Source organism: Exophiala viscosa (assembly GCF_022695815.1).
Source record: "Exophiala viscosa unplaced genomic scaffold EDD37scaffold_5, whole genome shotgun sequence".
NCBI lineage: Eukaryota > Fungi > Ascomycota > Eurotiomycetes > Chaetothyriales > Herpotrichiellaceae > Exophiala > Exophiala viscosa.
In genome coordinates this window covers 411,152-431,706 of record NW_026944357.1, presented here as the reverse complement: position 1 = coordinate 431,706, position 20,555 = coordinate 411,152, and the positions used below count along the sequence as shown (strand labels likewise).

The window sequence follows — 20,555 nt, the reverse complement described above, 5'->3', positions numbered from 1 at the left end:
GTGTCAAGATGTGTTTGACTCACTAACTTAAGGTACTGTAGGTTTAGGCTACCCGACCCTGAAAAAAGCTCTTGGCAGCTTAACGAAAGTGCCCATGATTTGCGCTGGCTGTGTCCCATCATGCCTATTGGTCGATTCTTGAAGACTTTTCTGTACAATTTGATGAAGCCGTCATCGTCAAGCAGAGTCACCTTGTCGTCCTGTCTCATTGTGCGGCCACTGTCACAGCTTATCTCGTGTACTTGGTCGTCCTGTCCCTTGAACGATGGTCAGGAGTATCAAGTCTAGACTGTCCTCTTGGAATGCCCCTTTCTGGCAGCGGCGCCATTTCCTCGGAACGATAGCTCTCGTCCTCTCCAACGAATACAGGACGACTGCTGGCTGGTGGGTTCCACCATCTCACCTCCTTTTGTTCCGTCACTGTCGGCAAATCAATCAGCAAATTTCGCAGGGCCTGTAGCTGTGAAAACTTGTTGTACTCCTCTGCCTCTAGGCCGGGAGTCTTATCAATCTTGCTCAATATCGTGTCAATTTGACCCAAACTGAGTCCTCGGGTGATGGCTATAGCCCGATATTTCTGCTGAAGTTGTTTATACTCTTCCTCATCGCCAAGATTCCACACATTGCTGGGTTCGATCTTTGATGACACACCTGGTGGGCTTTGCTGCTGCGCCGAACGATACGGCTCTCGGTTTTCAGCATGACGAACGCTCGTTGCTGCTGTTTTATCATCAGCTAGCTCTACGCCTTCGACGGTCGTTTTGTTGTTCCGGAGTCCAAGTCGACGGAGTTCATTGGTGAGTTTGTCGACCAAATCGTTGAGCGTGGTTCGACCATTCTCACCATCTGTTTCAGTCGTGTCTGTGTACTCGGGCTCTCGTCGTGCCGGCTTTGGGTAGACGGGAACTCCATCTTCCTTCAACGCTTCCACCACAATACGGTCTCCTCCAACCGGCCCAAGATGCTCATCATAGTGTTGCATGATGCGTCCAATTCTTGGTGTAGCCGGGAGTTCCCCTTCAAGGAATATCTGCTGGATCTGGCACTTGAACAACAAACGCTTCTCAGCCCGGCGGTACTCCTCCAGTAGGTCGCGGTGACTTCGCAGAATTCGTTCATGACGAGGGGTAATTGGTCGTGTCGCCGGCAATTCCCCACTGGATCTATCGCGTCGAGCGAATTGGGTGTCAGGTCTACCCTCTTGGACGGACTTATTCGAAAGTGGCCCGTTCGATAAGGAGAGGACTTCGTCGATGTCTTCCGGCTCCAGAGCATGCTTAATCAGGATCGTCTCACTATTCTGATCATGTCAGTCAATATTTGGTTTGGACTGAAGGATTCCTACTATTTCCACATAGTTGTACCCCACCTCATCCAGCACCTTGGTTCTAACGAGCCTTTTAGGTATTGTTGTGGTGCCTCTCCTTGGGCGTTGTCTGTTTACCTCATCTCCGGATGCAAGACTTTCTTTCGACTCGAAGCCTGATATGGGCTCCGGCTCAACGGTTGGTGGCCCATCATGAGCGAAGCTGGACCTCGCGCTTGGAGGGTTGTAAAAAGACTGCTGCACACGACCGGCCGAGTTTTGCCGATCAGAATCCTCGCCTGAATTTGTGGTAGCTGGTATGTAACTCCAGCCACGAGGTGCGTTATCTTCAGATCCAGAGGCGTAGGCCGACCCTGCAAGCTTGCGACTGTTATGCTGCGCAGGCTTTTCTTGTTGAGAAGAGAATTTGTTGTGATCAGTAGATTCGAGCCCATCATAGTAATGTCGTGGGGAATGTCCACCTCTTCGATCATCGATGTCTTCCTGCAGCATGCGCTGCTCCTCCGCAGATAGCCCACTTGGGTAATGGGCAGCCTCCAAATGGCGGTACGCCGTTCTTGGCTCAGCTCGCGTCGCTTCCGAGCGGTTGATACCGTTCTTGTTCAGCTCCTCTGCTGGACTGCCAGGCCCATTGCGGTTTCGAACAACAGCGACATTGGTGTCAGAGTCCCACAAGGTCCAATCGTGCGTCATTGCTCTGGGAATGCTCTCGCTCCGAGTCACAGAGATGTCTTCAGTCTTATCTGTTCTCCTCGAGGCAAATGACTCGCTTCTGATGTTCCTCGCATCATCATTTCCAACATCTCTTCTCAGAGTGGTATAGCCAGGCCTTGCGTTGCCATAATCCGAGTCCCAGCGCTGCACTCCGCCGCCCCGAGTTCTCTCAACGCTGTTTTGTCGTCGGGTCGTGACCCCTTCACGATCAAAGTCTCGTCGATTGTCCCTGTCTTGTTCGTCTTGCCAAAGGACCACCGTCTCACCTGTCCCTCTAGTCCTGCGTCTCGGTGGGGACCGCGGCCGGCCTCGTTCTCGACGTGCTGCTTTGACATAGCCACTCCGCGATGTTCCCTGTGAAGGACTGAGGTAGTACCATTCCTTGTCCTTTGACTTCGCTACTCTCTCTTCAAGCCCCTGGTCTTCAAGATCAGTGCCGTCGTTTGCTTGAATGTCGACCACTCTGGTTGCGTTGTCTTCCTGGCTGGCCCGAGTTTGTGATCTGTGCAAAAGCGCCTTACTCAGTGGAGAGGCTCTCTCAATCTGCGATAGATCAGGATCCCATGTTTTAGCAGGATCTACTCGGTATGGGCCAACCTCATCGTCATGTTCGAGCTCCTGCGCCAGTCTAAAGGCTATATCTTCACTAGGCCCTCCAGGGCTGGGGAAACCTTCGGTGACTTCCTCGGTGCCGGTTGTGCCTGCACCCAAAGGGAGTTTCTTTCCATCATTCTCAGGTATGCTCTCGAGAGACGCGTTTGGAGCGCACACGATGCGGCTTTGTAGTCGACTTTCCTGGACAAGCTGAATGAAACTGAACTTTGAGATGGTTAACGCAATTGCGCCGACAGCGGAAAAGAAAGAAGGTCATTTCCACGGCAATTGCCAAGTGGCTCACTTACCTCCTTGCCGTATGTCTCGACAATACTTGAGAATTGTCCTTGCCATATTTCGTAGCCTAGTTTCTGGGCCACGGACTTGTCGACCTTTGTAGTTGGAAGCTCGTAGCGAGAGGCCCCACATTGGACAGCCTTGAGTAAAGTCCCATCATCAGGATCGTAAGCCACTGGCAAGGAAGGGGTACCTTCTTCGCTGACTATAGCTGGCTCATCGTGCTCTTTGGTGGTGTCGGGCATGGTGATAGTGACGCGTGGTAACAGTGGTTCCACGACAGGCTTATCGGTAGTGGACTGGTAGTGGTCAGTAGTGGCCTGCTTTCCGCAAAATGCTTCTTGGGCGGATGTATTTCCAGCCGGGCCTGAATTCTGCGTCGGTGCCGGCGCATCTGTGATACTGGGTCTAACGAGCCCAGCCAAACCGAGGTGCTGCTCCCTGGGATCAAATATGGTCGGCTGATTTACTCCGAGAGTAGAAGTGATGCTGTCGAAGATTTCCGACATCGACAAGCAATAAGAGCAGTTCTGCTCCTTTGAGGATGCCAGTAGCATACCATAGACTTGACCGCTGGTAAGGTCTATCACCCAGCTACCGCAATCGCCCGGCACTATGAAATACGTCAGCTTCCCCAGATCGCTAATTTGTCTCCATCAGAGCCAGTACTTACAACTGCTACCGTCAATAGTCCACAAGGCTATCATTTCCGGCGCTCCAGGGATAAGCACGCCCCTTGTCCTTCCCGAACTTCCTGCTAAGCGTACCCCTGTGAAGCCCGAGGCGACTGCAACCTGCCCACGCGTTAAACTCGTTGCGATGCTAGAGCATTCTATTGTCCTTCCGTTGAACTGTAAAGTATTGGGTAAGTGGTACTTCGGGTCTGATATCTTGATGAGAGCCCAATCTCTACTGGTGCTAAGCCAAGGGCCCTGTGAACCAGTTCCATATAGCTCTCCAAGCACGAGTGCTCCTTGCACGTTGGGGCTGTCTCCGTCTTCGAGTACTTCACATACATCACCGTCGTCGATAGTCCGTGTGTATTTGGCAGGGTCAATATACACCGTCGTGCCCTGGGACAGGTAGGTGCTAGAATACACCGAGGCCGCTGAATTGGTGAGCGCGAATGAGGTCCGAGAAGAATCATTCTGCTCGCTCTCGCTATTCTCTGTGGAATAGCTTCCCGAGTCGGTATCACCTGAAAAGACATGGGCAGCAGTAAGGCCGTAAACAGTATTGTCGATCTGAACTAGACCACCAAGCGTAGCATGCGTCCACTTTAACGAGCCGCTTCCAGGTTGGGGCGCGATCAGGATTCTGATGCCACACAAACTGGATGCTGTGGCTCCAAGTTCTGGCGGGTAGAGCGTTGTAGTCGAGGCGCTTAGTTTGGTATCGGCTGGGTCTGGGTCAGCATAGAAGTCGAAGCCGGAACCGAGTCGAGAGATGATGGGGTTCTTTGACAGTACTGAGATGATCTTTTGGGCGATTTTAGGTTTCTCGCTCGACGCGACGACACTTGGTCTGCTTGCCTTCCATTCCGTTGATCCACTTGTCATGTAGCATTTGATCTCTGCGAACGGCTTGCGTCGTGAGCCAAAGATTTCCTTTTGGTTCCTGTTGAACACGTTCGAGAGCTTTGGAAGGAGGAATCCTGTCCACACGTGATCCTCGAAGTACTCTGTTGGGTACCAGGCACAGCGTGAGCCAACTCGGAACCTTGTTTTGGGGTCGACGTAGGAATGTCTTTTTGAAATGTTTTCAGTGTCCCAGTGAAAAGAGGTCATCAGGCTTGAGCTGGCGGCTTGTGCTGCATTCGATGCGGTTGTAGGCATCGTTAGAGATGCCCTGGCACGATTTTCGTCGCATGTGCAAAGGCCCAGAAGCAGTGCGACATAAGAGATTCGTGAGGCTGTTCGTGATGATATGGCTCACTTTTTGCTTCAGCCGCGACCATCATGTAGGCTGCATAGAGGCTATGCTAATCTCAACTAGCTGCATGAAGCTTCGTGTTCGGCATTTTGGAGAGTGGCTGTGCGACCAAATGGTTGGGGGCGCAGATGGCCTAAATCCAGCTTAAAAACATGCACTCCAGAGCCCCTACCTGAGGGACACCAAAAGAACAAGTTGACCGGTGGGGTTTAGACCATTGATTTCCAAATTCGTATACTTCTCCAGGAGATAAATCACACAGGATACTGAGCATCTGTCGAAGGGAGAGGCGCCCAAACCAACCATCTGTACTTCATGGCAGTGCGAAAATCTGCTAGGCTGTTCATGCCTTTCAGACAATCTGATTCTGCTGCGGTCAGGAGATTGCTAAGTCAGATTTGGTTGGTCACGGATAGGCTCGAGCATTACCAAGTTCAAGCGTACCGAGAGCATATAAGGGAGTGCCGGAAGGTGAAGGATGACACATCAATCGCTACTGAGAAGGTCGCCGACATCCTCAAATTGTGCGAAGAAGTGAATGCCTGCATATCGCAGAGCTTGAACGACATCTATGACAAGATTCGCACTTCACAAGTATCGAATGCGGCCCAACAGCAGCTTCAAGACCGATCGATCGAGCAGGCCATCTCGTTCGCGATCAGGTTGTGTCATTTTGTTCCTCTTACCCTGGAATTGCGAAGAAGCTCCAAAAGCATGAAGCAGGTGCTACGCGACAAGATCACCGCCTGTACATTGACTGGCCCACATCAAACATTGCAGGACGACTTCTGCGAGAAGAACTTGACAAGGAGAGCAGACATCAGGATCCGGTACACAAGCAATCTGACAAAACACCTGGAGCTTCAGGGAAACCAACTCTTCGTCTTTCGGCATAATTCGGCGCTGAGTGCGTACGCGTGCGACAGTCAAATGTAAGTCCCAATTTGCACATGTCCGAGTCCTTTTTCCGACACACGAAGGCTCACACCGTCTAGGCGCGACATATATCCACCAGACTTCCTGGTTGAAACCCAAGCCACGATAGACCTCCTCTTCCCTGTGGGCGAGAACAAACTCTTCCGCCGCAGGCAGAGATTAAGTCTGAAGAACTTTGCTGATCTTGAAGTCGGAGAACTTCCAACCGTTACTGGCGAGCCTGACCGAGAGCTTCATTTATATCGATACTGGGGCCATCGATTGGCGATCATTGATGATAAGTACCAAACCTCGAAACCTGGGCGACTCAAGCAATGGTATTATGACAGGAGAGACGCGACATCATTTACCACCTTCTGGTTTACGCTCCTGGCATTCATCCTGGCATTCATATTCGGTTTGATATCGACTGTCACGTCGATAATGCAAACATGGAAGACGTTCCATTCTTGAGGTCGAAGTGCAGATCACCAGTGGATTATGTCATTGATGTTGTTTTGGAACGTGGGGCAGATTTGACTCTTGGCCAGTCTCGGCTTCAAAAGCTCCAGTTCGAGGCTTGCTTGGACCTCAATCTTTCATATATTTCATACAAGATTGCACAACAACGTCTGGACCGCTCTCATCGAACAAGGGATCAAGCTGTCAGTCTGTCCGCAAGGATGTCATCGACTCCTAGCGACCTCCATATCCCTTGAGTATGTGTCTGCCGCCGTTGGAGGATTACAAGTACCCTGCAGCCGGAAGCTGTCGTCTCTCGAGCGACAATCTTGCTGCCAAACCATGATATGAGTGACACAGCCAATGACATGGGGCTTAGTGTGCCTCCCCACAGCTTCGTCGGCGCTATCCGAATGTTAAGAGGCTATTCTGAATGATTTGTGATGTCAGGTCGCTTGGACCATCAACAGCTCAGACCATAATTACCGCTCTTGGCCCATGTGAAGGCAGTTTTTTCAGCTTATTGGGAAACTTCCGCCATCATTAATGCTCTAGCCTTGATTACCGAGATCCACGTTCTACTCCACAGGATCTCACTATTGCTTGTCATGCGACGGACAGCACCTGCATCGGAACCTTCAGCCAGGCGAGACCAACTACGGACTATACTACCGAGCCGTTATGGAACCTTATCGGCATGCCTGATCGAATGACAAGGCTACCGGAGGAGTCTCACAGATGGCATGGTAAGGCAAATTGTTCTCCATCGTAGACATGATGGGAAAAGGAAGGTTTGCTCAAATGTTATATCGACGCGCATGGATCGCCTCCTTCCCCGTGGGCGCCGCTTCACAACAGCAATTCGATGCGTTTCGAGTCAGTATCCGGAGGATTCGTAACACCACAGCCACGGATTCGTATGCGAGGACATCTCCGGTGGCACAGTTGCCCAACACCATCAACGCTACGATTCTCCCATGAGGTACATCCTCCCAAGTGGCTATCAAAGGCAGCATACCCCTTAAAACACAGCAACCGCGAAGAAGCTTTCTTCATACACGCCTCAATGCTTGTCATGCATATCGCCAGTCCTTTTCTTACTACAATCGTGTCGTTTACGTAGCCGACTTAGCCAACGCTTGTCAACATGTACAAAGGCCATGTTCTTGCGTTGCTGTGCATGTTTCTGTCGCGGTCTGTCTCGGCCCAGCAGTTGACATTCTCGGAATGTGCTGTACGTACAGCCATCAAACACTCGTTCCACAATCCTAACTCGATTCTCAGACCGAATGCACTTCCGAGGTGACCAGCCAGTTCTCAACATGCAATTCTGGGATTCAATGCTTCTGTACGAATTCTTATCTATGGAAACTCGGCCAGCACTGCTTCAATTCAAATTGCACAATTCAAGAAGCACTGGGTATGCGGAAATCCGTACATCATGACAGTTGGAACATTTTCTCTGACCATTCCAGTCGCGCAGAATATCACCGCGCTCAGCTGCAGTTTTCCCGACAGGAACAGAGGACCAGATAGCAGCTGGCCAACCTTCACCTCCCTGGCCGTGGCACTTTGCCTGGTGGTGACGCGGGTTATTGCTCTCGCCCCCAACATCAAGACGCTTTGGGGATGGGATGATGTACTTGTCGCATTTGCTACTGTAAGACGATGCTGTTCCGTTGCTGGGACTTGTGGAAACTAAATCTGACCAGGTGGTTGCGATTTGCAATGCCGCGTCCACTCTTGTTGGTATGTCCACTCGATGTGCCGCCAAACTCCTCGGCTGACCTGTTCTCTAGCAAGGCATTATGGGTATGGACGCGATGCCTGGCGCCTGACATTTGACAACACTAAGGCTGTGGAAGAGGTGCGCTATGCAGATCTACATCCCGTCCCAGACACACTAGACGCTGACAAGTCGCTGTCATAGATTTACTACATTGGCGGGGTTTTCTTCGTTGTCGGCCTCACGACCATCAAAACCACTTTCCTTGTCTTTTATCTCAAGCTCTTTCCATCGCCCGCATTTCGTAGGATGGCGATACCATTGCTCGTCATCACGTTACTTCACGGCACTACTTTCTTCTTTCTCTTTATCTTCCAATGCAGCCCAATCAACTATGCATGGACTCTATGGGTTGGCCAGGGTCAGGGAAAGTGTTTGGACTTCGGCCTCGGCGCTGTGCTGCACGCCGTGATGAATATAATGCTGGACTTTTTGATCTTTGCTCTTCCGATATCGCAGCTCTGGAACCTAAACCTTTCTCGGAAGAAAAAGGTTCAAGTCATAGCCATGTTTTGTGTTGGGTTCCTGTAAGTTCGTGGAGAAATGGCTTGACTGGCAAGGTACTTACTCCATCTTTACAGTATTACCATTGTCAGCATTCTACGACTTTGGACCCTGATCGCGTTGGCAGACACCTACAATCCAACGTGTATGTACCCCTTTCCACAGACAGTCTACGCCCGACTTGCAGACGGACTGACTGTTAGCCAGATGACGCCGTACCATTGGGAGCCTATTCTGACTTGGAGTTTAACATCGGCATCGCCTGCATATGTATGCCGTCCTTTCGACTCGTATTGCGGCGATACCTTCCCTCCTGCTCCCTGTTTTCGTCCAAACATGGCGCGTCTAAACATGATGACGACCATTCAGCACCCGCACCCCGAGCCGTGAACTTGACTGGGTCCGGTCTCGATCAAACAACCACGAGGTCGTTTCGTATATCAAGCGAACATGATATTCCGCACGACTTCTCATATCAGCCAGGGACTACTCGGTATCAGGCTACTGTGGAAAGTAATGGATCTCACCGTGTCTTGACTTGAGTTGCTAGGACAGATAGATGTTTTGTATGGCCTGCGGTCTCCGCCGTACATATGAAATGGTCATCTTGTCGCCGCTTGGCAACGCCTCGTTCACCACACCGCCCATGTCACATGAAGCCCGTTTCAACACCACGATACTGCCTCACCCCCACCAACCAGGTTCACCACAAAATATTGCCGAGTTGCAATCGACAAAAAGTGCAAAATTCCGGCGAGTAGTAGGCTCGAACCTACTACTATACCTCTTCCTTTCTTTGGCCCGATTTAACGGTACCAAGACCCAGGTAGTAAGGACCCCAAACCTCACTGCCCAAGAAGAGGCCCACCAACCAGACCACTGCATAGCCGCTGTCATCGAAGTGGGGTGTGCACCATAAGTCTGCTGCCTTCTTGATCCTCGTTTGGGTCATATGCGAGGAATAATTGAGGAAATATAAACAATGAACAGTAATTTCGGCCGCAAGTGGAATGAGCCTTCACTTTACTTCACTTCAACTCACATGACCACGAGCGGCCGCCAAGGAGAGAACCAGAGCAGCACCGAATAGCCTCACGCACATGATACGGCATGTGAGGGTCGGTACGTTGGAAGGAATGATCAATCAAGCGATAGGCAAGCAGCTATACAATCTCAGAGGTATCGTTGACAAACATTTGAACGAACGAAGAGTATTTCGCACCATGGTTCCAAACAGATCACAAAGTCACCACGACCTTCTTCGCACTGACACCCTTCCTGTTGATATCCATCGCGCGTTGGATATTCTCCAAGCCATGTCCTACAACCTCAGCCTCAGGAGCTGCAACAAACGTCCCTGCCGCAAGCGCTTTGGGCAGCCATTGCTCGTATATCATCGGTCCAACCTCATTATCCACCAGGCTGTCCGCGAAGATGTATGCCGAGCGAACTCCATACCTCTTAGCCTTGATCCACAACGAGAGCAGGCCGGAGAGGTATGTGACGACAGTCTGGACGAAGACGAAGCGCTTAGGCGGCGTCGCCGGTGTAGGGTAAGTCGCCATCGAGAGGACTTTGTCTCCTTTGCACCCCGCGAGAACGTCAAGACACTTGTCGGCGGCACCGGCACCGATGGACAATGCGCCGGCTGTCACTCTACCCTTGAACGCCCTTATGATATCCTTCACGACGGTCCTGCTGTTGTAGTCATACGCCTCTGTCGCACCGAGGCTTTTGACGTATGCGAAATTGCGCGGCGAACACGTGGTGATGACCTCGTATCCAGCTGCTACGGCGACTTGGATGGCGTTGCACCCAACGCTGGTTGACCCGCCCCAGATGAGGACTGTCTTGCCCGTTGGCTTGGGCGCCGGAACAGAGGGGTGCTGTAAGGCTAGCTGATCTTTCTGGAACAAGCCGCACGCCGCCGTCGAGAGGCCAAGCGGGATGACGGCGGCTTTCTCGTACGGCACCGTCTCTGGGATGGGAGATGTCATGCGTGGCAGGAGGACCGTGTATAGCTGGAAACCGCAATGGGATGGGAGGTTGCGGTTTTTGGCGGTACCAACGGCATTTGCAACGACGCGATCGCCCAGCTTGAATCGCGTAACTTGTTGGCCGATCTGGACGACTTCGCCGGATACGTCGAATCCAAGGATCGCTTCCGGATACTGGAGGTGCGTGTACATTATGTTGCCGAGGTGCTGAATGATGTGGTCGACTGGATTGATGGCTACGGCATGCGTGCGGATGACGACTTCGTCAGGCCCTGGGGGGGTGTACGGGGCTGTTCGGACCTCGAGGGGTATGGTGTTTTTGGCGACCAGGTATGCTGCTTGGTTGGTAGGTTTGGACATGTTGCCGATTTGTCGGAGAATTGCCGTCGAAATCCTGGTTTGAGTGAACGAGACTGGGGACAGTGAGGTCCTGAAGAGAGTCTTATCTGGAAGTGAAGCTCCATCACTCGGACTGAGGCTATCAAGACTTTATATCATGAATCAACTCGCTGCAAGGGGAGTCAGTATCAAAGCAAAAACACTCCTCCGCGCCGACCGTCCGACCCTCCGGAAGCTAGATTCCCGATCGCTGTCGAGGCCACGGAGCACCGGTGATTCAGCCAATGATTTGTTGACAAACACATCAAAGTAACGCCGTTGGGAGTGTTCACTTGTGGAGTCGTTCTCGCAAGACAAGGTCATTCTAGGAATGCTCTCTTTATAGCCTCACTCGATTGCACATGCATTTTTAACGACTTATTCGGAGGAACAATTACTCCGGCAAAACGCTGGCTTTTGTGATGTTGCTGTGGCTCCTCAGAGTCATGTTGTCATGGTGTTTGCCTTCGCGACTGTTTGTACGTCACCGCAGACTAATGATTCCTTGCAATTGAGATTTATCGTATGGAAGAGATCGGGGAAGTTCAAATGATAGCGGAAGTACCAGTGTGTAGGTGTATAGCGAGTCATTTACCATACAAGACACCGAAACGACTCGAGTCAAGGTCTTTCCCCGCACGCTAGTCTGTTTATGGAGCATAGCTTGGCTGGCGTGTTATTGATCTATTCTTGGAGTCATCAATGTCGACCTCATCTAAACAACACTGAAAGTGTCATCAATCACCCACTGACTTCCATCGTTGGAAGTCTGGTTGTCTTGCATCATGGGTCCGCGGCTGTCTCTGGATCATGGGGACAAGTATGTCGACGACACACCACTGATGATGGACGAGGAGGAACGTGCCGCCACCCCCCGGCCTCGGTTCAACCAGGCTACAATCAAAGCCACTTTCATGGCTGTGGCAACGATATTGATATTGGCGGCACTGAATATTCACGACCTGGCTATGTTTGGGTCCATCAGTCTTCCTGGATTCTCGAAAGGTTAGTCAATCACCTGCAACGATACAAAGAATGTTCTGACTAACATACCACAAGATCATCATGGGAAAGACCACCATCGCCATCATCACAACCACCATGGCCACCAGCACGACAAGGGTGCCGATGTCTGCCTCACACCAGCTTGTGTCCACGCTTCTTCCGAACTCTTGTACAATCTCTCACCAGATTACAAGAACCTAGACGCCTGCACCGATTTCGAAGAGCTTGTTTGCGGCGGATGGAGAGACCATCATGACCTTCGGCCCGATCAGGGCGATGCCTTCACTGGCACCATCATGTCTGAAAACTCTCAGATGCTGCTGCGGCATATCCTCGAAGCACCCTATCCGGAGAAAGCCACACAAGCGGACTTCTCTCCACAGTCAGACGCTGCCAGTGAATCTGCCGACAAGGAGAACTTCGACAAACTCAAAGCTGGTTATGACGCTTGTCTGGACGAAGATACCATCAAGAGTCTCGGGGTCACGCCTTTGCTAGAAATCCTAAACGAGACATCCCGCCGATTCTCCGCCCAAAGTTGCCCCAACTCGAAAGCCGTCTCTGAGCAAAATGCCCTTGCAGACACTGTCCGCTACCTTGCATCCCTGGGAGTTTCAGCCTTTGCCGCACCATTCACCGGCGCCGACGACCGTGATCCAGATACTGTTGTCATTTCTGTATCGTCCCCCTACAGGATCGGTCTACCAGCCAAGGAGCTCTACAACGACGACAAGATCGTGAGCAAATACGAAACAGTCATCTCGCAGGTGTCTGCCGGCCTTCATAAAGACTCCGAGAGCAAAGTTGATTCTCATGCTCTTGTCGACTTCGAGAAGAAGCTTGCAGCTGCATCACCAGATGCGGAGGATCGTGATGATGTTACGGTTCGTTCACGAAGACCCCTCGGTACAAATGTAAACTAACTTGATATCAGAAATACTATAACCCTATGTCACTGAAGGAGGCCGACAGTCTCATTCCTCAGCTCCAGCTTCCGAAGTTGCTGAAGAGCCTTGCTCCTGAGGACTACAATGTCGACAGGATCATTGTCATGGCGCCAGAATATCTGAAGACTGTCAGCAAGCTTTTGGACGAGACACCTAGAGACACTCTACGTGCATATTTGAACTGGAAGGTTATTCAGGTATTCGCTGGATACATCGAGGCCGATGCGATCAAACCGTACAAGCGATTCACCAACGAATTGCAAGGCAAGGTGAGTTGAAGAGACTTCAGTCTGCGTAGTCTATATCTAACGTCCTCTAGGATCCCGAATCTACACCTGAACGCTGGAGAACCTGCGTCAACCATGTCGATGGCGGCTTGGGCTGGATCTTGAGCAGATTCTTCGTCGAGAAAGCCTTCTCCACCAAAGCAAAGGCGTTCGGTGATCAGATCGTCTCCGACATCAAAGATCAATTCATCGAGAAGTTGAAAGTGACCGACTGGATGGAGCAGGAAGTTGTCGACCTAGCCATCAACAAAGTCCACAACATCGTCCAGAAGATCGGCTATCCCGACAAGAGCCCTGACATTTTGGACCCCAACAAGATCCAGGACTACTATGCGCCCGTCAAGGTCAACTCTTCCACTTTCTTCGAGAACGCCGTCTCAATGAACCGTCTCGAGATTGCCCAGATGTGGTCCGCCCTCGGAAAGCCCGTCGACAGGGATCAATGGGACATGTCCGTCCCGACCGTCAATGCTTACTACAACCCACCAGGCAACGAGATCGTCTTCCCAGCCGGCATCATGCAATTCCCCGTCTTCGACGTCGACGTTCCAGGGTACCTCAGCTACGGCGCCTTCGGATCTGTATCTGGCCACGAGCTCTCCCACGCCTTCGATTCAACCGGCCGTCACTATGACCAGAACGGCAATTATACAGACTGGTGGACCGACAAGACTGTCGCCAACTTCAAAGAGCGCGCCGAGTGCTTCGTCGAGCAATACCACAATTTCACGGTCGACGGCGCCAACGAGAAACCCCTACACGTCAATGGCAAGCTCACTTTGGGCGAGAACATCGCTGACGCGGGGGGTCTGGCGGCTGCGTTCGCAGCGTGGAAGAAACGTGCCGCGGAGACGCCGGACAAGGATTTGCCGGGACTGGACTTCTTTTCGCAAGAGCAGTTGTTCTTCGTGTCGTATGCGAATTGGTGGTGTGGGAAGACGCGCAAGGAGACGGCCATTCAAAGAATTTATACGGATCCGCATGCGCCGAAGTGGGCGCGTATCTTGGGGACGATGGCTAATTCGCGGGACTTCAAGGAGAGTTTCAAGTGTGAGGCTAAAGAGCCGGTTTGTGAGTTGTGGTGAGGATCTACAGGAGTAGTGATTCTGCGCGGGGTGTATATCAGTATAAGAAAAAGTGCAAGCATCAGCCAGCGCAGGGAGAAAATTGGTTACCAAGCAAGAAGCGACGCATGGAGGTGGGCCGAACGGAAAATCCAATCCACTAGGGGTAAATTGATATCTCTTGGGGGTATTCATAATATAATGGTAACGAACCACGTGAGACCTAGCGATGGCGTGCAGGTGTGCTTTGTCTGAAGCAGCTCGCAGCGCCTGTTCGACAGAGAGAGCTCCAAGTGCCCATACACCACATAACATCACACTTGAACGGGGATCCTTCCTTTCGCTGTGGTCTCAAAAGGATGCCTTCCTCCGCTGCTCACAACACCAGTCCCGACCGGCACAAGTTCATACCGCATGGTTCTCGCCTGCTAAAATCCATACCTCCATGTCAGTCTCGTAGGTAGTTGCTTCAGTACTCCACTGCCGTTCCCCGTTGCCGTCTAAGATGGCCTCCATTTTGCAAACTCTCACCACTCCATTAGTTGCTGGAATGCACATCGATCTCACTGCACCCAAGTCCATCAGCCTAACATGAGGCCGTGTGGGAACGTGTCGCGTGGTCGTACGCCCGTGCCTTTGAGCTGCAGACGCCGTCCATGTAGCTTGAAGAAATGGTCATCGCAGGCGTCAAAAGTTCATCGTCAAAGACCGGTCTCTCCACAGAATAAGAGCTCGACCGCTGAATAGCATGGAGATGTGATCCCAGTCTCTCATCACCCATACTTGTATAGTCGTCGTCAATCATCACCTCTTCTCAATCTTGAACCTTACATCAACATCCCCCTTCCCCGGCGGTATCAAATTCGAGTCCTCATCGAACAATGTCCGTTCAAAGAACCTCACATTCATCTCCTTATCGACAAGCACGATCGACTGTTTTTGAGTGCCGTAAAGTCCACTGACGCCCAATTGTTGAGGTTTCTGCGCTGCCTTGACCGATGGACTCCCGTTTCGAACCGGCGTATTGAACCCAACGACATCGACCTTCTCATGCAACTTGGCCGCTGCGATCTCATCGTCCTTGAGATCATGCTTATCTTTCCGTCCCAGCGTCGGGACATATATCGTGTGGCGCAGGTCGGGAATATAGGCCTCCAGCCCATGACCATCTTCCTTTCCTTCTCTGGGCAGCGTTTCGAGACTGAGCAACTCGAGAAAGCCCTGGATCAATTGGTCTTCCGACTCGTTATTCTCGACGCTATGCCGGATCGTGTTGAGCATAAGCTCTTCACCCAGTAGGACTTTCTTCCATGTGCGGTCCGAGAACGCGGCATTACTCAGTCCAATTGTCTGGACGACGTCACCTGCAATCCAGGGGACTTGAGTCGGATCCTCGGCGCGATTCGAGATGATAGCCAATTTCTTATCGATCTCGCCGCACACGAGACTGAAGCCGCCTGCGTCCTTGGCTATGCCCGTGTTAACGACATCCTTGACGAAGTTCTCCACGGGGCCCACATCTTCGGTCAGCCATTTCTTAATGATGGCGCCGCGACTGATGGCTGATGGTGGCGGAGAAACGTCTTCGCGGTAGTTGGTCAGGCATGCGATCTTGCCGTGCTTGGTGACGCCCAGCCATGTCCCGTGGATGTCGCGCAGCATGTCACGGCCACCGATGACTTCTGAGTGAGGTTCGGGCCACCATTTCGCTGGGTCGGTTGGCCGGTTGAGGTACTCATCTCGGTTATCGAGCAATATCAGTGGATATGAGGGGTGGGCGGTGGAGATCAGGGCGATGCACATCTTGGTGGAAGATACTTTCTATTTGGTGTTGGTCCTTTGAGCGCTGAATGAAAGAGTGAAGGATTGATCACTGGAAGTTATATGCCCAGAACCAGAATGCGTTTTCACTGTGTCCACATGATTCGATTATCGTACCACGGTCGACCTGTTTGCGTGAAACAAGGATGGGAACAACACGATCTTGCAGAAGTGTCAATAACGTCGAAAACTTAGGACTGCGCCATCAAGTCTAGAATGTTCTGTACGAAGAGGATGTCCGGATCGCTAAAAAGAGGCAACTGCAATCGAGATGGCGAAATACTGTGAAGGAGGAACAAGGCTGAATGGAAATGATAAACAATGGCATCATCCCTCGGCTTCCATCGCAACGCGATATGCTCCGCCGAAGAAATCCCTACGGCCAAGTACAGACTACTGACGCGCCAAGCCCAAAGGGCCATTAAGGAGACGTTCACACATCACATATGAGCCGAGTGTACACCTCCTCATATATGGCAGGTGTACAATCAGAGACCCTTGACGAGTACGTGAAACATCAAAAAGCCTGCACACCAGCCTTCACTGTCTTCAGAACCCCTACATCAGCCAGCTTTTCGATAAAGTCATACAGCATGAGATCACATCCTCTCTTCGCAATCAGCCCTATTGTCACTGGCATCGTCTCCTCTCGCAAGGTCTTCTTGCTCCAGTAAGTCACCTGGCCAAGTGGTACTGTAACATCAATGCATCCAAAGAACGGGCAGAAGTCTCCCGATGTGCCTGCCGTACCTGGCGGCGCAAGGAAGCTAGCATTAGGAGACATGTTCATCTTCTCTTCGCGGTATGCCGGCAGACCTCCAGTGCTGATGTCGGAAAGTACGATGGACTCGGAACAGATGTCTGAGGTACTGTACAGCACCTGTTGTTCGAAAGCCTCCGCAGCACGTCTTCTGATGTCGCGCGCGGCCTCATGCTCTGCGGCGGAGTAGTCAAGGCTTCTGAACCTATCTCGCATGGGCGGCTCCAAGCGAGGGTAGCTGCCATGGTGAGCCTCATACATAGCCACCAGCGGTTCTCCGACCAGTTGATACTGCTCATAAGTCCACATGACAACCAGATTGGATAGAAGCCGTGCAAGATCAAAGTCTGCAGGTTGAGACAATTTCTCGAAGCTGGCGGTCCAGTTGAACTGCTCGATCTCCGTGTCTAAGGCTCCAGTCACTTTTGCCAAAAAGCCCTGGAGAACATCCTCGGCTGCAGGATGCTTTAGAGGCAGGTAGTCCACCGGATACAGGATTTTCTTCGGAAGACCCTGGCCGTGAGGCCCATCGTAGGCTGGTAGACCGGTGAGAGATCTGTCCTGATACAATGCTGGAGTATACCATAATCGAGAAAACTTGAGCCACTTATAGGGGTCTCTGCAGAATACACCTGCAGTGTCTGTAGAGTGGCTGATTGGTGTGACACCTTCCAGAGTCATCCGACCTTGCGACGGTCGCTGGCCATACACTCCAGCCACAGCCGCTGGCCTTCTCATCGAAGTGCCAGTGTCCGAGCCGATAGCATAATCTAACCAGTCATAGGCGGCAATGGCAGTAGCACTGCCTGCCGATGAACCCGAACAAGACAGCCATCCGTCACCACGAGGATTCAATGGAGGGTAGACGTCGTCCCAGATCCAGGGTTCAGCAGCAGACGCAAACTGAGTAGTTTTGGTCTTTCCGACTATGACGCCACCTAGATCAAGCAGCCGTTGAATGGCTGGTGCGGTCACATTGGCAGGGCCAGAAATCCTTGTCCATGATGCACTCCCTGAAGTCGTTATGATGCCTTGCAGGTTGAAGATGTCCTTGACCGCAAATCGCTGGCCTGCCAAGGGCCTGTCATCGGTCCAGCTATATATCCTGGATGGGACTGGAATGGATGGCAGTGGCCATTCCGGATTGAAGAACCCAAATGACTTGTGACCCCGGGTGCCATCGCTCGCAAGGTAGACTCCGTCCACGAAAGCTCGTTGGTGATCAGTATACAGTCTGTATACTGTGGACATCGAGAGTCCACATTCCTCAAGCTTTCCGATGAAGGGCCCAGGAGGTAAGGACGCAGCGTTCGCAGTCGACAGGACTATGACTGAAAACGAGCCAGTGATGTTGCTCGCATGGTCAGCGAATGCTTTGCTCAATATGAGATCCGAGATGCCCAGAGTAGAGAGATATTGGATCGCAGAAGCATCTAATGATGCTGTATTACTGGATGAAGTGAAGAAGATGGCCTGCAGGAAATCTTCGTTGAACACATCATCCTCCTGGCCATACCTAGTGACGATATCCTCGATGCAGCTGCCGGTGATCACAGGCCTATCAGCTATGATGTGGGTGAAGGGAAACAAAGATCCATCGGCGTCTGAATCGGATGCAGCTTGCTCGCAAGCGGAATTGAGGCTTTCACTGAAATAGTTTATGTCGCCCAGCTGGAAGAAATGCTCGCCCACACCCTTGGTGACGACATGCTTGAGTGCATTTCTCTTCGCTGATTGATCTGCAAGCACTGTTATAGCTACACCAGCGACTGCTGAAAACGCCAGCAACCGTACGGGAAACATTGAGCAACAAAAGAAACGAAGAGGGGCATTCTTTTCCCCCAGTAGATAAAGCTGCCACAGCCTTACCATGCCTAATCCAGCTACCCAAGTTCACCTATCTTAGGCTATCGATAAGGGCGCAAGGCTGCAGTCAAAGTGGTTGCAGCGGTCAGCGGGAGATGAGATCATCGATGGCCTGGGCACGAGATCTCATCCCTCCCTCGCTGCCTCCTCCGACTGCATCTTCCCGTCTCATCCTGGTCATGAACACTTCTTCATGCAGTTCATGTGTCTGCCTTGAGAACAAAGAAACTCCCAAGAGGACACCTGGTGTTCTACTTCATTTCCTAATGTTTGCTACCTCTCAGTAGAGAGATATACTTAACCCCCAGCTTTCCCGCACCCATACCTCCTGCAATCTACTTCACATTGTATCTCATCTTCCCACCTATACACCCTACCACTTCTCCATCGTGTGTCCTGACTGAACAGGAGCATTCACAATGTTCGGCATCATAGCAGACCTCATTGCGTGAGTACAACACCACCATCAACACGACCCTCAAATTGACCATCCTATCTAGATCAGCAACAACATTCCTCCTGCCCGCGTATCTCTCCTACAAAGCCCTACGAACCAACGACCCAGCCCAAACGCACCCCTGGCTCATCTACTTCACCATCCTAACCCTTACCCTCCTCTTCGAATCCTGGACAATCTTCATCATAGGCTGGATCCCCTTCTACTCATGGCTCCGCCTGATCTTCCTCCTCTACCTCGTCCTCCCTCAGACTCAAGGTGCTAAGCTGCTCTACCTCGAATACCTGGAACCCTACATAGTCGATCACGAATCCCGCATTGATCAATTCATCGGCGAAACCCATGCGCGCCTCCAACAGATGGGCCTAGGCTACATGAACATTCTAATCGAGTTTCTGAGGGACAAGATCTTAGGTCAAAAGAGTCCGCAGCCTGAGCACTCACAGTCCCAGTCCACTGCAGGCGCAGGAACAGCAATATATGCAAGCTACGCTTCAGACCTCCTCTCTCGCTTCGCCATGCCCGGTGCGCGAACCGATCAACCGAATCCACAAGGCACAACCTCCGCCAGCGTCTACAGTGCAATCTCCAACCTCGCTGGTGCCGCGTTCGCCGGATCCTCAGCCGCAGGCGCCCCACGTTCAGCAGCACATGAAGCCTCCTCCATCCCCGGCTCCCTCGTTGACACCATCCCAGGATCCACTTCATCAGAGAAGGCAAACTACATCTCCGCCCAGCGCGAGCGACTGTCAACTCTTCTCAAAGCCCTGGACAGAGAACAACAGAGTCTCGACCTGGCATATGGATCTGCACCGACTTATAACAGACCACCCAGCAGCTCATCGGGTGCAAGCGGCCTCAAGACAAAGTCCAGAAGTGAGGTGTCATTCGAAAATGTTGACTACGACGAAGCAACTGAACGTGTACATACTCCAGGCTCGACACCACCAAGACTAGCGACTGAACCTCCTCAGGCCCGTCGGACCACAAGTGGAAACTGGTTACCAGCTGGTATGGGTGGATGGTTTGGTGGTGGTAGCTCGACAACCCCTCACAATGATCGCACGGAGCGGGATAGAGGAGACACAGATGAGCAATCGTCGACCGCCTCAAAGGGTTGGTCTGCGGCGAGAGATATTACGGAGGAGATGGCGCGCGGTATGAGTAGTGGTGTGGACACGGGCAGATGAATTCACCCATCTTGTCTAGAGAATTATCACGACTGCATTGCTTGGAATAACCGTAAACGATTGAGAATGCAAGATATGCATGCATGATACCACATCATTCACTAAGAAGTAAACTTGATGCATCCATAAATATGCCGCATGCCATTGCAGTACGCCAGCACCAACAATGGATGACAATGACAGTCCGGGCTTTTGGTTGCTCGTACACCATGTCTTGCAAATTCATCCAGGCTTCATCGCCCTTCTTCATGT

At 51.8% G+C, this 20,555-nt stretch overlaps 9 protein-coding genes across 9 annotated transcripts; 5 read left to right on the top strand and 4 right to left on the bottom strand.

Moving 5' to 3' along the window:
• Nucleotides 1-2: 2 nt before the first annotated feature.
• On the bottom strand, nucleotides 3-4,767 carry EDD37DRAFT_680991 (uncharacterized protein; the record flags this gene model as incomplete). Its single annotated transcript, XM_062819737.1, has 4 exons — nucleotides 3-1,300; nucleotides 1,346-2,860; nucleotides 2,944-3,545; nucleotides 3,606-4,767. 4 exons carry the CDS (start codon nucleotides 4,765-4,767, stop codon nucleotides 230-232), a joined length of 4,350 nt encoding a protein of 1,449 aa, XP_062669991.1. The 3' UTR covers nucleotides 3-229.
• A 206-nt stretch (nucleotides 4,768-4,973) lies between these two features.
• EDD37DRAFT_400215 (uncharacterized protein) lies at nucleotides 4,974-6,345 on the top strand. Its single transcript, XM_062812313.1, has 2 exons — nucleotides 4,974-5,796; nucleotides 5,860-6,345. The coding sequence occupies exons 1-2, from the start codon at nucleotides 5,180-5,182 to the stop codon at nucleotides 6,251-6,253; spliced, it is 1,011 nt and encodes a 336-aa protein (XP_062669990.1). The 5' UTR covers nucleotides 4,974-5,179; the 3' UTR covers nucleotides 6,254-6,345.
• A 960-nt stretch (nucleotides 6,346-7,305) lies between these two features.
• Nucleotides 7,306-9,173, top strand: EDD37DRAFT_400218 (uncharacterized protein). Its single transcript, XM_062812314.1, has 8 exons — nucleotides 7,306-7,475; nucleotides 7,526-7,661; nucleotides 7,717-7,901; nucleotides 7,954-7,990; nucleotides 8,041-8,108; nucleotides 8,172-8,554; nucleotides 8,609-8,676; nucleotides 8,739-9,173. Exons 1-8 carry the CDS (start codon nucleotides 7,389-7,391, stop codon nucleotides 9,071-9,073), a joined length of 1,299 nt encoding a protein of 432 aa, XP_062669989.1. The 5' UTR covers nucleotides 7,306-7,388; the 3' UTR covers nucleotides 9,074-9,173.
• On the top strand, nucleotides 9,145-9,626 carry EDD37DRAFT_399942 (uncharacterized protein). The gene is made up of 2 exons (XM_062812308.1): nucleotides 9,145-9,360; nucleotides 9,419-9,626. The coding sequence occupies exons 1-2, from the start codon at nucleotides 9,178-9,180 to the stop codon at nucleotides 9,494-9,496; spliced, it is 261 nt and encodes an 86-aa protein (XP_062669988.1). The 5' UTR covers nucleotides 9,145-9,177; the 3' UTR covers nucleotides 9,497-9,626.
• A 143-nt stretch (nucleotides 9,627-9,769) lies between these two features.
• On the bottom strand, nucleotides 9,770-10,888 carry EDD37DRAFT_564767 (oxidoreductase; the record flags this gene model as incomplete). Its single annotated transcript, XM_062814024.1, has 1 exon — nucleotides 9,770-10,888. The coding sequence occupies one exon, from the start codon at nucleotides 10,886-10,888 to the stop codon at nucleotides 9,770-9,772; it is 1,119 nt and encodes a 372-aa protein (XP_062669987.1).
• Nucleotides 10,889-11,618: 730 nt separating this feature from the next.
• EDD37DRAFT_399944 (endothelin-converting enzyme) lies at nucleotides 11,619-14,334 on the top strand. Its single transcript, XM_062812309.1, has 4 exons — nucleotides 11,619-11,911; nucleotides 11,966-12,795; nucleotides 12,846-13,127; nucleotides 13,178-14,334. Exons 1-4 carry the CDS (start codon nucleotides 11,692-11,694, stop codon nucleotides 14,228-14,230), a joined length of 2,385 nt encoding a protein of 794 aa, XP_062669986.1. The 5' UTR covers nucleotides 11,619-11,691; the 3' UTR covers nucleotides 14,231-14,334.
• A 435-nt stretch (nucleotides 14,335-14,769) lies between these two features.
• Nucleotides 14,770-16,309, bottom strand: EDD37DRAFT_400054 (NRDE protein-domain-containing protein). Its single transcript, XM_062812310.1, has one exon. It carries the CDS (start codon nucleotides 16,010-16,012, stop codon nucleotides 15,014-15,016), a length of 999 nt encoding a protein of 332 aa, XP_062669985.1. The 5' UTR covers nucleotides 16,013-16,309; the 3' UTR covers nucleotides 14,770-15,013.
• Nucleotides 16,310-16,351: 42 nt separating this feature from the next.
• EDD37DRAFT_665702 (amidase family protein) lies at nucleotides 16,352-18,593 on the bottom strand (the record flags this gene model as incomplete). Its single annotated transcript, XM_062819256.1, has 1 exon — nucleotides 16,352-18,593. The coding sequence occupies one exon, from the start codon at nucleotides 18,591-18,593 to the stop codon at nucleotides 16,548-16,550; it is 2,046 nt and encodes a 681-aa protein (XP_062669984.1). The 3' UTR covers nucleotides 16,352-16,547.
• Nucleotides 18,594-19,075: 482 nt separating this feature from the next.
• EDD37DRAFT_680976 (jumonji domain-containing protein 1) lies at nucleotides 19,076-20,548 on the top strand (the record flags this gene model as incomplete). Its single annotated transcript, XM_062819736.1, has 2 exons — nucleotides 19,076-19,104; nucleotides 19,157-20,548. 2 exons carry the CDS (start codon nucleotides 19,076-19,078, stop codon nucleotides 20,301-20,303), a joined length of 1,176 nt encoding a protein of 391 aa, XP_062669983.1. The 3' UTR covers nucleotides 20,304-20,548.
• Nucleotides 20,549-20,555: the final 7 nt, after the last annotated feature.